General features: G+C 34.1%; 1 protein-coding gene across 1 annotated transcript; it reads left to right on the forward strand.

Moving 5' to 3' along the window:
* The first annotated feature begins 4,522 nt into the window (after positions 1–4,522).
* On the forward strand, positions 4,523–13,170 carry LOC140772085 (protein PEP-RELATED DEVELOPMENT ARRESTED 1 homolog, chloroplastic). The gene is made up of 9 exons (XM_073113973.1): positions 4,523–4,916; positions 5,005–5,160; positions 7,040–7,108; positions 7,210–7,380; positions 8,768–8,911; positions 12,069–12,230; positions 12,334–12,399; positions 12,598–12,657; positions 12,757–13,170. The coding sequence occupies exons 1-9, from the start codon at positions 4,599–4,601 to the stop codon at positions 12,799–12,801; spliced, it is 1,191 nt and encodes a 396-aa protein (XP_072970074.1). The 5' UTR covers positions 4,523–4,598; the 3' UTR covers positions 12,802–13,170.
* Positions 13,171–14,553: the final 1,383 nt, after the last annotated feature.

The raw sequence follows: 14,553 nt of genomic DNA on the forward strand, positions 1-14,553 counted from the left end.
TTAATTTTAAATGATAAAGATTTAACAAAAAATATATATCTATTTATGTATTTATCATATCTTTCTTATTTAAAATCTATTTCGTATTATTTTAGATGTGTTATCTAATTTTCTACAATTTTGTCTCTAATAAAGATATTTAAATTTAACGTCTGGTTTAGCAAAGTATAATAAAAAAATAATAGTTGTAGTTTAGTCAAATCCACGGGTGGGTTAAGTGTTCAAGTCAAAAGTAAACGGGGATTTATAAATTTGAGACAAGCCACGGGAGATGAAGTATAATTTCCTATCAATTTTTCTATTGTCTTTGAATGATTTCTTTCGATCTAAGTGTTGCATTGCCCTCAAAGCACAATAGTGGTTAGGAGGAGGGGAGGTGCTACCTATCTTGGTCAGTTTTTATCTTCTCTAATTACTTGCTTTCCCTCATCTATTCTGTCTTATAAGGACAATATTTTTATACTAACATCATGTATAAAAGTATATTAATTGAGTTGTATAAATTAGATTAACATGCATGGTTAAGTCACATAGCTTACAAAAGATCTATGCATGTGAAGAAGTCAAGTGAATCAAAGTAGAAATTAATTTTCATATGCAAGTTTTATGACCTTGTCCAGGTGGGACTAAGGGTTCGGAGGGTCAGAATGTAATTACTTAAAGAAACTTCAGTGACGCCCGAATATAATAAGTGTCATCCAAATAACGTGCCTAGGAAATCAACGAAAAGTTCAAAATCATAAATAGTTTTGAAGATTTCTTTGGTGGCTTATCCTAGCACGAATGATAAGTATTTCTCACCTTTAGTAAGGGACTGAGAGCAAGAGGGTTGAGACATTTATTTAAGTGACCTCTACGGATTTATAATCTCAATTTAGAGGAGTTTTCTAATTCTCTTGTAGAGATAAATTCATACATAGTGTGTGGAAAGCTTCTTCATATGTTCAAATCCTAAGCTTCAATCGAGGATTGTTCTAAATCAGTAGAGGAGCTAAATTGAGTCTACATAGAGTACCACCGTTGACCACTAAAGAATTTAGGGTGTGATTTGTATTGGCATACTACGAAGCAGATGTATAGGTAATCTAATCATCAAGTAGTTAATTGAAATAAACTTTGAGCAAGAAAAATGGATTTCAACACTTGGATGATGAACCTTGTATTTTGCATAGTCCTGAGGATAAGTTTATGAGTCACCCCTTCTTTGTTTCTATTTTATCTTGACTTTTTGAGAGTTGGTTCGAAGAATTGGGTTTGTAAGGTTTATTAGTTTCAAAAATATGTACAAAATATTATACTTTTGTTGTCTAAAAAATATATAATATGAGCATATATATATAAGTGTTTAAATTGAAGAGTTTTAAGTTGAACTTTTAAGTTAGGGCGTTGGGATGCCCATGGAAGTCATTCGAAAATTCAAAGCCAGTATTTTTGTATCCTCCAAAGTTCAAATAGATTTGCTGTGAGAAAATTGGATAAGTCGTTTGAATGCAAGGCTAAGCACAACGTTGTGAATTTTTTACAAGCTAGATTATTTCATGAAATCTATCTACAAATTTTTTGGTCTTATTCTGATGAGGTATTGAATGGTGAAGATAACTTAACACTAGTAGCCATCTGAGATTACTATTGAGGATTTCAGAGAAGAACATCATCAATTTTAGATGAAGATTTGTAGCTCTTCAACTTTCACATAGATTGAAGGAATTTGTCTCGAAGGTTACTAAGACAAGATCAATCTCAAAAATTACTGAGATTAAAAAACTTTTATGGAAAGCAATCACTGAATCTAGTGAGTAAGATGTTTTAGATAGAGTCGTGGGAATCGATGAGTGTTTGTAAGTTAGTTTTGCAAATTATCATATTGATTAGTGATTGGTTTTGATTTGAATTTAGATTTATGATTTTTTTTTTATTTGGTTTGGAATATTTCAATGTAAAAGTATTGATGTTCATCTTTACTTATTTGTTGTTATTATTTTGCACTATTATTTTCAATAAGCAAAAGTTTGGAAAATTGAGCTTAGGGTTTACATCTCTTTTACGGGATTGTCGATACTGGTTTATTTCTCTAACCTAGCTTATTAGCTAGGTATTTAGTTAGACTTGATTGTGTGTTTCTTAGTCTAGCTTTTTTGAATTTATTTTTGCAGTTTTCTTAGTACATCTTTCGCATATTAGTTTAGATCATGCTCCAATTTTGGTTGCTTTAGGACAATCAAGTATCTTGAGATTCAAAAATTAATTTCTGATCTTTAAATTAGCTAATACCGACCACTCTCACATCTACAAATTTTTTTTCCCGATAATCTTAGCGTAGTCTAAATATTTGTTACTAGGTGGAATATTATGTTGCCTTGAGGTTCGGTTGGATAAGGTTAAACTTGATATCTCTATTCTGACAAGGCAAAAGTATCAAATTCCTCTTCTCGTGCCGATAGCTCTAGACTATTTATGCTTAATTATAAATGTCTTTTTATTTTTCGACAAATTAATTTGAAATGGAATTGCTCATCTTGAGTTAGTTGGCTTTTAGATAGTGATGAGAATACTTTATATTTTGTCTTTCTACTAAAATTAGAAGGCATAAGAATATCAATAAATTAATTTAAAATGACATTGTTATGCATGATGATTCTACTATTTCTTTTTTTTGCAATTTCATGGCTTATAATAATTCAACGAATGGATGGCTCCATACTATTTATCTCTTCTTAAAAATGATTACCACATCCTTGAATAATGGCAAGCTCCATACTATTCATGTGTGTTGTAATAATGAACTGTTAAGGCATTTCATGTTAAGGAGGTGGAAAATGTTTTACAGTCTATATCGACTAATAAAGCTCTCGATTGTAATGGCTTTTAAGCTAATTTTTATATAAAAAATACTATGGTATTGTTGGTTTTGATATTATAAATCCACTTGTTTATTTTCAATATTCTTCCTCCCTTTGTGAACTTTGGTGACATGCCATCTTTCTTTTATTCCTAATAGAAAGAATTTAGTCAAGTTCGTGGACTTTATGATTATATCCCTCTGCAACTTGAACTATAGTATCTTGGCTAAGCTCTTAGCCGATATTATAAAGCTTTTTTTGCATGAACCGATAGTTTTGAGTAGACTACATTGTCACTGGTAGACATATTCATGATAATATCGCTCTTGCTCATGAGATTACCCAATATATTACTTTTCCTTCTTATAGAGTTAAATGCACTATGATTAAAGTAGATTTAGAAAAAGTATATAACTATTTGAATTGGAAGGCAATCTCTAAAGCTATGCTTAGTATAATTTCCTAGTAGTTTTGTGGGTTAGATTAATGCTTGTATCTTTTTAAATATTTATGCATTTACCATTAACAAAATTAGATCTTCATTGAGTTAGTTGAGATAAGGCCACTCGACCTAAGAGAGAGAGAGAGTGGTATTATATAGATTTTGTACTGTGTATTACTCTTTAGTGGCTAAAATTATTTTGCATGTCTTAATGATGATAGTGAGTTTTGGATTAAAGTCGTTAGAACTCAGTATAGGTTCCCTTATCCTTGGTTTAACCAAAAAACTTAAACACTACTATGGTCTTGGTTCTAATTTCTTTTTGTGGCGAATGAGATTAAGACAAGTCTTATGAAACTTGTTTGTTGTCAATGGTAAATGCATAGTCTCCATTACCCTGCACGACCTTTGTTAATATAAGGTTATAGATCCTTGCTATCTAAGGTTTCAGACCTTATCACTATGATGAATATAATTATGATTGTTACTAACTATTTTGGCCTTGACCTCAGTGAAGGGGTCATTAACTTTGCTATTACCTTTTGAGATATGGAGGCTTTGTGGATTTGGAAACTCCATCAACTCAGTATAGCATATCTTAAAAATGCTTATACTAGTCTCACTGTTTGGTCCTTTGAAGCTGAGACCATTGCCTATTTATTTTTCCATTATAGAGTGGCCTCCACTTTGTGGAAGTATGTGAGAAACTATCTCTCAATTAACCTCAATTTTTAGGCTAACTGGGAAATTGGGCTCTAGTAAGCCAAAAATCTAGTTATAGGTGTTATTGGTTATTATCCTTTGACAAGTGTAGAAGTATAGAAACAATATAAATTTTAATGGCGAGCAGAAAATAAGAATGAGTGAGTTAAAGTAAATAAGAATGACTCATTTATTAATCAGAGTGAGATAGGAAAGTGGGCTTCGTAGTTTGACAAGCTAACGGCATGCCTTTTCTTTCAGGAGTGTATTGTCGGATGTTCAACATCACTCTGACCGCTGAAGCTACGGTGACACTTCGCACTGCCTAAAAGATAAAAAGATTTCTAGTATCTAGATTAAAGCTAATCTCTTGTCCTGGTTAATATTATCAACATAACTTACTTAGTCTTTTAAACGGTAGACAATATCACTAACGCCATATATTAATTTAAAAGTTTTGCTAAAATTAGGGTAAAATCTTTTGCTTGTTTTTAAAAGAATTAAAAGAATATCTTTGGAGAAGGGAAATTATTTTACTTAGTATTTCCTATCTCGTCGTCACCTTCAATTCAAGCTTTTAGCATACTCGATTCATCACTGCTCAATCTCCGGAGATGGTGGGAGCTCTCTGCTTCTCTCCTTCCTCTTCTCCCACTCTCTCTATATTCTCTTCACCCAAAACCAAACCCATTTCCTTCTCTTCTCTCCTCCCATTCCATTTCCGAACTCCTCTCTCCAACACCCATCTCTCCTCTTCCGAGAATCCCCACCAACGTGGCTCCTTTCTCTGCTGCAGTTACCAACCAAGCCATGCCTTCCCTAACCCAGTAGACCACGAAAACGGCGACGACAAGTGGGACTCCTCCAAGTACGAGGCACTCCTCAGGGGCGGGGAGCAAGTCACCTCTGTGCTACAGGAGATGCTCGAACTGGTAACTTTTCACTCCTTTTTCGTAAATTTGAAGCGCCCGCGGGCCCATCTGGTCTTTTGTTGGTAATTTGATGGTTGGTGGGCCGAAGTTGGAGGACATGGATATGGACGAGGCGTCGGAGCCGGTGGCTGTGGAGATAGTGGCGCAGGGCGTTATCGGGAAGAGGGTTGATGAGATGGAGTCTGGGTTCATGATGGCTCTCGATTATATGATCCAGATGGCCAACAAGGATAACGACGACCAGGTGCTCGATAGAATGCTTGACTTAGTCCCACATATTATTCACTCTAAGTTAGCCGTTTTCCTATAAAGAACTTATTAGATACTTTTGCTGCTTACTGAAAGATTGAGTCTTTGTCTGCTACTTTGTAAGAGCGACGGTGCCATGTTACTAACTCAGAACTGGCCACTGATAAACCTATATATCTGAAAGCCCATATTGTTTTCTGTTTTTTTGATACGATTCTCTTTGGAACTTCTGCATATGTAACATTTGTGCACTTTAATTTGCTTTGTCTTGTTCTAATATGTCAGATAAAGGAGACCGCATTTCCTATTTCGTGCTGCATCACCATGTCCTGTGCAGCTCATTTTGCAATGCAGTCTATTGAATTACATGTTACTGTTATATTCCATTACTTGCTCATTGGAGTTTATAGGTTATGGTCTTCTGTCATTAGCATGCCATAAAACTAATGTATTAGTAAATTATGTTTCTTAGAAAGACTGCAACAATTGAATGGCTTGGAAGGTTAAAGATGTTATTCTATGTGTTCTTGAAAGTTGAAAGTACTCCTGAGTCCTGAAGTTTGTATTTTGCTATTTTTGTGAAAAGGAATTTCTTTTTAGAGATTTTTGTTTGTTCTAAAATGTATCCTACCTTGCGCAGATCACTCTAACCCTATCCAACTATGTTCCATTCTCTAACTAGAATAGCTATTTCTTTAATCCTTCTGTGGATAGGAGAAAATATGTGCCCTCCTTCCCAAAATTCTTTGTAATTGAGCAGGTGTCTGCCTTCATGATCTCCTGTCTTTTAAGTATATTAATAATCTAGCATTCTCAACGCTTAAGTAGTTCTTCCTCTTTTTCTATTTCTTTTGCTGCGGTGCATACATCTGATAACGGGCATTTTAAATTTGACCTCTTTATTATTAGATGTATTAATGGGGAAGTTTATAATTGAAATAAAGGAAAACTCTAATGCATTAATGCTATCTTTGATCTTCAAAATCAACTAATTCACCTGCCATTATTTCATCATGTATTCAATTTTTATCTTTTCTTTTTTAATTTTAAATACTGTCAAAAATGGCATCAAGAAATGAAAAATAATAGCATGTTATGGACAGATTCTTTTTATTCCAGAATTATATTAATCAATATAAAGGGATTTTAGATAGAGAAATCTTTTCTCTTCATTTTTGATAGCTGCTAAGTAACCCCTTTTCTAAAAGAGCTTTGACCATCCCTTTTGCTTGTCTTTCCATTTATCCAACTACTAAGGAGAGCTAGGGAGGGAACCTACGAGTCAATAGACTGAATACTGATTGATGATCATCACCACTATCTGATATGTTTTTTCATCTTTGTTTAGAAAAATTAATAAATAGTAGTGCTACCAGATGTGCTGTATCTTTCTTACCAAAATAATATAAGACAAGGCAGAGACAAAAAAAAAAAAAAACATAAACAATCATATATGTAATATTTTGCATTTATATTCTCAGGGAGCGTACAATAATGTTCACTATATTTCTATATTTGCATTTGAAGTAAATTAACAGTGGGATTATAGGGATAATTGTAAGTTACATTTTAACTAGGCCAAATTGGTATTCGGTGTTGGGTAATTCTGTATGGTCGATTCAGGTGCACCAACAGATACACAAATGCATCAGTCATGCATATCCAAAGACTTTGATCATGCCTGCTTAAATCCTTTGCCTAATTTATTCTCTTTTGGATGCGGTTAGTCATTGGATACACATGATCAATGTATTTGCATACATTCGATAACCATACTGGAGAATTAAAAAAATCATTATTCCTACCATCATGATATATATTTTTCACTAATTATTCTTTCTATTGTTAACATATGCCTTATAATATGATGACAGCGCAAGTCTATTCTGGAAGTGATCAAGCAAACAGTTTTAGACCACCTCACCAAGAAGTGTCCTCCACAGGTTAGTCCCCTTATCCAGATGTTAGGCATAAATAACCCTGAATAGATCTCCAATATATAGAATATGTTGACTTACAATAATATGGATTTATGCCGGAGCAGGTTCAAGTGATTGGTCTTCTATGCCGAACTCCACAAAAAGAAAGTAGACATGAATTGCTACGTCGAGTCGCTGCAGGTGGTGGTGTATTTAAAGGAGAGAAAGGTCTTAAAGTTCAACTTCCAGGGGCAAATCTCAACGAAATTGCTAACCAGGCTGATGACTTATTAGAGGTAACAGATCAAAAGGAAATTAAAGTTTTGACTTCTAAATTTGATTGGCAACCATGTTTTCCCCTTGAAAGCTATGCAGCTCAACAATTGAAGTTGCATAGTTTTATTTGCACTATTCTTCTTATCACAAATAGGCATAATAGATGAAAAAGAATGGACATTGACTTCATAAATATGAGTATAATTTGCTATGTGTAAGATGAGTATGACTTGTGATTCTGTAACAAACTTATGAAAACAATGAAAATCATCCCACAGGATCTCTACTTTATCCAAGTATGAAGTTTTTTTAATCAAAGATCCTCAACAAATGAAACATATTTAGATGCAATATTATGATAAGATATTTCATTTCTTTGAGGAACAAAAAGATAGAATATCTCAATTACAACAATGATAATAAACAATTAAATCACTATTCATGCATCACTACTATATCTATGTAAACAAAAATTATGTCAGTAGCACATGTCTAATCGTAAGTAGAAACATAAAAAAACAAATGATGCGAAGCAAGGAAAAATTCATCCATGGATTAAAATACTTGGAGAAATTTTTAAAAGAACACCCTACCTTTTCTTTTCATTAACATTTTAACTCGGGTAGGTTCAATCAAGCGATTTAACGTTTCTCCTTCCGTACAAACATAAAAATCCAAACGATCATAACTTTGATGATTTCAAGCAACGCAAGGTTAGAATCTGGGGAAGTGAGATTTTATCAGAATTTCATCAAACAATTTCATTTTGAGTAATTAGATAAAATGATTTTTTTTCTCAAATCCCAACCAAACGAAAATTTTGTGTGAAAAGTTGTTGGAATTTGTAAAATTCATAACCAATTGAAGATAGTGTATATCTCCCTTTTAATGGTGCCTCGCAGATGGGAGTTTCCCAATTGATTACTACAATTTCAGCTAGAGTTTTTGAAAAATTGCATATCCTTGTGCTGTTAATTGGTCATGTCCATATCCATGCTAGGCCCCAGATCTCAAAAAGAAGTTTGAATTAATTCCTGATCCAAGCATGATATTGTCTACTTTGAGTTTGTGCTGTTCAAACTTGGATTAAGTCCTGTATACAGGGTTCAAGTACCAGGCATAGATGAATCCTTAAACTAGAGCAGATATTGTCTATATACTATGTCAGATTAAGAAGTTACATATGGTGCTATGCTTATGCACTTGTAATCAAGGTCACAAGCATGTGGCAATCATAAGACATCTTAGTCACTCCAGGTTGCTGCATTTTCTTTTGTGTGGGCATTCTAGTAGTGTTTGTAATCACTTTCTGTCACCCAAGCGGTCTCTTGCAAATCAAGAGATTATCACTGGAAATAAGCCTAGTTTGTCCACAGTCTTCTAACTATTTTTAAATTATCTTTGTAGACAATGGAATCCAGGCCTACTATTCCAGATAGGAAGTTGCTAGCAAGGCTTGTTTTAATCAGAGAGGAAGCTCGCAATATGATGGGGGGAGGCATGTTGGATGAAAGAAATGACCGTGGTCTTAGTACACTCCCTGAAGCAGAGGTCTGTTCCAACTCTCCTTTCTCTTTTGGTTTCCTTTTTTCCTTTTACAATGATATCTAGGAGCTATGACTTATAAGTCCTCTCTGGCATGCAACCACTAACTTGTTCTTTAGTACATAAAAATTAGCTTAGTTAGATAATCTCAAAATTTTAAATTCCTACATGTGATTACCATCATTTAGATGATTTTTAGAAACTACGTTCTCAGCTCCTTATGATCTATGATGGTGTTGTCTCTGTCACAAATTTCTGTTCCTTATTTTGTGGGTTTGCTAAATATTAATTAGGACTGCGATTATGAACTCATATGAAGGTATATGCACTTTCATTTGTTATTTTCCCATGCTTAAATCATATTCTCTTATCCTGCTAACTGCAAGAGCAAACGAAGGAATTGAGGAGTGATGAGCATAAGTGATGCGGGATAAACTTGCGAATGTCAAAAAATTAACATAAACCAACCTAAAAACAGAAAATAAACAAGTCAAATAGAGGCAAGCTAATCAAATTAAAATTCCTAGGACAAACATAAAAGATTATGTGTTGGTAAAGGTGTTCACCAACAAGATGCCTCACTTTCAAGAAAATAAATAGATTGTTGGAAGCATGGGACTTCCTCTGACTAGGCTCCTTCACTCAAAATAAGGATTATGCTGCTAGTAAAAACAATTACTTAATCAAAACCTACCTAAGAGTCAATTTAACGGTGTCTGCCTTTTGAAAAAAAGGCTAATTAAATAAAATTCCAGCAAAATCCTAATCTAGAAACTATTCAAAATACGAATGATTTTGGGATATTGTTACGATCCGACCACATGGGTTAAGTCGAATCAAGTTGAGTCGAGCCAAATTAGTTACTTTGCTTTATCTTTCTGTTTTGAATTTTAAATAAATTAAATAATCCGCATATGGATTCGATCTGTTAGGAATTTTACTCCTATAAATAGGGGTGGATATGAGTTGATAATGAGCATTGAATTGAGAGAAATCTGAGTTTAGCTAGTTATTATCCTCGTCTTTATCTTTTTATATTAATCGTTGGATTGTCTTTATTTTTATAGGAGTAGATCATAACCGTAGATCCCTTTCAAATATCCAAACTCTAGTCACCTCCTATCTCCAGCAGCCACCCTACTACATGATTGTCCACCACCACCCTTGGTCGTCCACCACCCTCCGACAACCACCACAACGTCGGAAATTACCGTTCTGCCTTCCCTGACCTATCTTCACTATTTTATTTTTATCTTTTCATTTCAACTTCCGATTTAGGTGAAACCAGAGCCATTAGAATCCTAACTCGTGAGGCTATCTCCACCTAAATTTTCATAATCATTCTATTGACGGATCGTTCCAGATCTAGTCCGTAACAGATATAAGGGAGTAAATTCAGTAATCATGAGAGCAATATGATAGAAAATTAGATATAAAGGATGTTATTACCGATCATAATCCTTGTAAATAAAGTATTAATCAAACTTGTGTATGAATCCTTCACTGCAGCACTGTCAAACCTTTTTCCTGAAAAGCCATAGAAGATTCAATCTGGACACTTCAATCCGAAATGTGTTGCCTATTCCGAAATCTAATATCTAAATCAGATATGTGATTTGATTCATAAGTTCAGATCTAAAACCTGATGGAGTCCGCATTTCGAATCTCAAAATTTGGGATCTGAACAGAGTTGTACAAGTGCAGGAAAAACTTGGAAACCACGATTTATGAAAGAGAGAAGAAAGATAGTACCAAGAGTCGAATATAAAATCCATTGGCTTCACTCTTGGGGCTTCTAATTTCACACTGGAAAGGGAATCTTTACGAAACCCTAGGAAAAAGCTTCAAGTTATCTTCATTCATCCAAAAACTATCTTAATATAATGTCTTTACACTATTTATAGTGCCAACATAAAACTCTTTGAACTTCATTTGGTTTGAATTAAGGTTTATTTTTAAACCAGTTTAGTGAACACTAAACTAGTTTTGTTTCCAAAGACAAATTTAAGGTAAAATGGATTTAGGTCAAGTTACTTAAACCCATTCTTCTCTCTCCTGTCCTCTTTATCCAGTTATTTTATATTTACCAACAACATTCAATTATCATTTTGCTCTTGAAAAGATATCACTTCAGCCAACAATCATTTTAATCTTTCCCTCCCTCCCTCCCTCTTCTCTCCTCTCCTTATTAATCCACTATAAATGTATTTTGATCATTGGACATACATATCTCCTAACACTACTTTTTTTATATCACATCAAGTGTAATAATAACACTAAAATGGTTTATAAATCGCCCAATTTTCCTAAATTGGTTCAAGATACCTTACTCTAAGCTAAGAAATCAGAGTAACTAACCAGGTTTTGGAGTTAAACTACATCCAAACTCCACCTAAAGGAACCATAATCTAACTAGATTAAAACAAGTTAAAATGGACCCAATAACTAATCAAAAAAGAAAAAAGACTAATAGGCAAGAAAATAGCCCGAATATTCTACAAAGGATGAGAAAATTAGAAAAAGAGATAGACAACTGACTCAAGTCAAACTAACACCCAATAACACAAAAGTCGCCAATCCAAAGTGAAATAGGTTGTGTCGTGCACCTTTAACTGTGCAAATAAACCCAAAAACCTAGCGAACGATCAAATCCGACATCCCCATCTGGGTGGGAGAAACTCGACCCTATCAAGTGGTTATCACGATGTGACCCATACTGCTCAGGAATATCTGAATTTATGTGCTAAAGCTCCTCCCATTTGATCCATGTGCTAAAGCTCCTCCCATTTGATCCATGTGCAGTCTGATTCTGATCAGCCTACCCAATGAATGAGATAATGCTGGATCCCATCATCTCTAGTTGGTGCAACTTGCTCATCTAAAATGCTATCAACATGATCTGTATGAGCTGATAGTGTAGATTTAGATGTGGAACAAAAGGGGCAGGCTCAAGCTTGTTTGTGGATCGGTATTTTCTGTTTCTTCTTTGTCAAGTCAGATTATCCTAGGAAGAGTGTTATTGGAATATTTTTAGCTAACCTATTATCTTTTTATATGTTCATCTTCAAATTGTTCTTGTTTGCTATTGCATTTCTCTTTTGTTTGTATACTTGATTTGTTATAGCATGTTTTGTGGCATAAGATCACCTTTCATGATGTGCAGGTGAACTTTTTGACGAAGCTAGTTGCTTTGAGACCAGGGACAACTGTTCAAAAAATGATAAGTGATGTGATGCATGGGAAAGATGAAGGTGCAGACAACTTGGACACTGCTAATGAAGATTCTGTTAGCAAGCAAAAGAGTCTAAGTGGAGTAGCCGGAAGGGTGAGTTTGTGTGCTCAATGCTTCGGATATAAAATAGGCTGGTATATTTGCATCGCGTTGAGTCTCCGCAGTTATGTGCTCTGACGAACCTTGGTTATTTTAGGGAAGTCTAACTGGTCGTAACCCGCGCCCAGTTCGTCCTGGCATGTTCCTGGAGACTGTTTCCAAGGTACCAAGGCAATACCAATTTCATAATTGCATAGCTAATGGTTACTCGTGTATATTGTTCAGTCAACTTAAAACAGTTTTAGAATCTTGAAACGTTTATTGGAATGTTTTTTTTTTTTAATTTATAGATGGCATGCCGCCAAGTTTGGTGGACAAGCTTATCCTTGGCGATACATTAAACACCATTTTTTCTTTTTAGGTCTTGGGTGGAATATATGCAGGAAATATATCTGGGATTACTGCTCAACATTTAGAATGGGTAGTTATTTTTCTTCTCCTCCACTCTTGGGACATGTTCAAATAATATATGTAGCGAATCTAACTCATCTTTAATTTTTCTGTTTAAATATTTTTACAGGTTCACCAGAAGACACTTCAAATTCTTCAAGAAATGGCCTTTTGACTTTGTGAAGACTCACAGTATACCAATGACATCTTATGTTTTCCTGGAATCAGAAACTACTTCAGATGCTTATCCATCATAGAGAGGTTCTGGTGTTGAATCAAAATTGAAACATATCTTAGATGGATAAGGCTTGTAACATATAAAAGCTGTCAGAAGTCAACTAATAGAAGGTCGCTACGAGCATCTCGTCATGCCTAAACTCATTGATTGCCATGTACATATCCGGTGATGAGGTTTCAGAAACCATCTGTATCCATTGTTCCATCACAAAGTACAAATTTTGATAGGGATATTGAATGAATTCTAAAGTTTGTATGTTCTGTTTCATATAAATAATGAAGAGGATGTTTGATATCCTTATTTATTTTTCACTTATGGACATAATCTGGTAACTCTCAGATGCATATCATTTTGATAGAATATTCTTAAGGAAAAAACAAATAAATTGGGGATTGAGAGAAATCATGAGGTATATATGATACAATTAGGTCACTTTATGTTGCTCAAGTATTCATAAAAATGCATTTAGATGGATCTAATTCAGCTGAAAAATTGAACCGGCTGGCTTAGAAAAACAAGCTAGGTGATTTTAGTAATTCTATCATCTGATGTTAAAATGCCAATCTATTTTTGCAATTAGAAGCATAGGTCTTTGAAAATTAAAATTCTATCAATGTTACCGAGTAGCTAAAATGTTATGTTAAAAATGGGGAAAGAATATTTTACCTGTTTATACAGAAATGTGAACAATCTCCTTAAGGCTCTCTTGATATTCCTTCGGCTAAATCAGAACATTCTCCTTAAACTCTGGAACTTTCTAATACTCTTTTTCCTCTAAGGGAAAATTACTTAATAATTTGATGATTTAGCTCAACGGCTCGGATCGACTTGGTTGATTGTCAACAGTGCGGTGGCTTAGAGAACTAGCTCGATAGTGCGGTGATTTAAAATAATGTTTGGACATCATTTAGCTTAAAGTAATAGTTTAATAATGTATACAGCTTAAAGCCTAAATTATGTGGCATAATATAATATGTTGGCTAAAACTTGGTAAAGCTAAAGTACATTTGTATCTAGAGATTGTACATGTTTTATCTGCTCTATAGCTAGCCTTCGGGATCTTAAATAATAATATATAAAAAGGAGTCAATGCTTAGTTGAAAAGGATAAAAAACTACGAAAGCTATGCTACACTGATGTAATAAACTATTAGAATACACATAGGCGTTGATGTAACAGATTTAGAACATGTTCACAGATAACACCTATCGTTCATGTCCCTGACTACTTTCTGGATGAATGTTGAAGAACATATTTTCATCACATTTCACTTCCTAAAATACAATATTTCAAATAACCATTGCAATAAGCATCAAATTGATACTCTACCGGCCTTAATAAATCTTATTTACTCACTCTTTCACTCCCTGCTAAGCATGTTGCAATGCCAAGCATTCATTTTTCGGAAACTGCCTTTTGCCTTTTCATACAGATTGAGATGATCTCAGAGGCCACAAGAGAAAACTCTGGATAAAGATGAAGCAGAAAAGGAAACAGAAGAACTCACAAACTAGATAAATTTTCTCTCTCAATTTTTTCATTAGTTTGGGATTCAAGATGATATGTTCTTTCAGAATAATTAGTTGAAACTCAACTTCTTTTGTCTTCTTCTTCTTCTTGGAAAAAAAAGTGTACTGAAATTTTTTATTAATCTCTCTTTTAATCTGATCTTTGTAGCGAAGTTAAAAG

This window comes from Typha angustifolia, chromosome 12 (genome assembly GCF_048772165.1).
Source record: "Typha angustifolia cultivar Huaian chromosome 12, ASM4877216v1, whole genome shotgun sequence".
Classification (NCBI taxonomy): domain Eukaryota; kingdom Viridiplantae; phylum Streptophyta; class Magnoliopsida; order Poales; family Typhaceae; genus Typha; species Typha angustifolia.

Coding starts and splice junctions, on each gene's coding strand:
- LOC140772085 (XM_073113973.1), top strand. CDS start 4,599: ATGGTGGGAGCTCTCTGCTTCTCTCCTTCCTCTTCTCCCACTCTCTCT. Junction 5,161..7,039: donor ACAAGGATAACGACGACCAG/GTGCTCGATAGA, acceptor ATATGATGACAG/CGCAAGTCTATTCTGGAAGT. Junction 12,658..12,756: donor CTGCTCAACATTTAGAATGG/GTAGTTATTTTT, acceptor ATATTTTTACAG/GTTCACCAGAAGACACTTCA.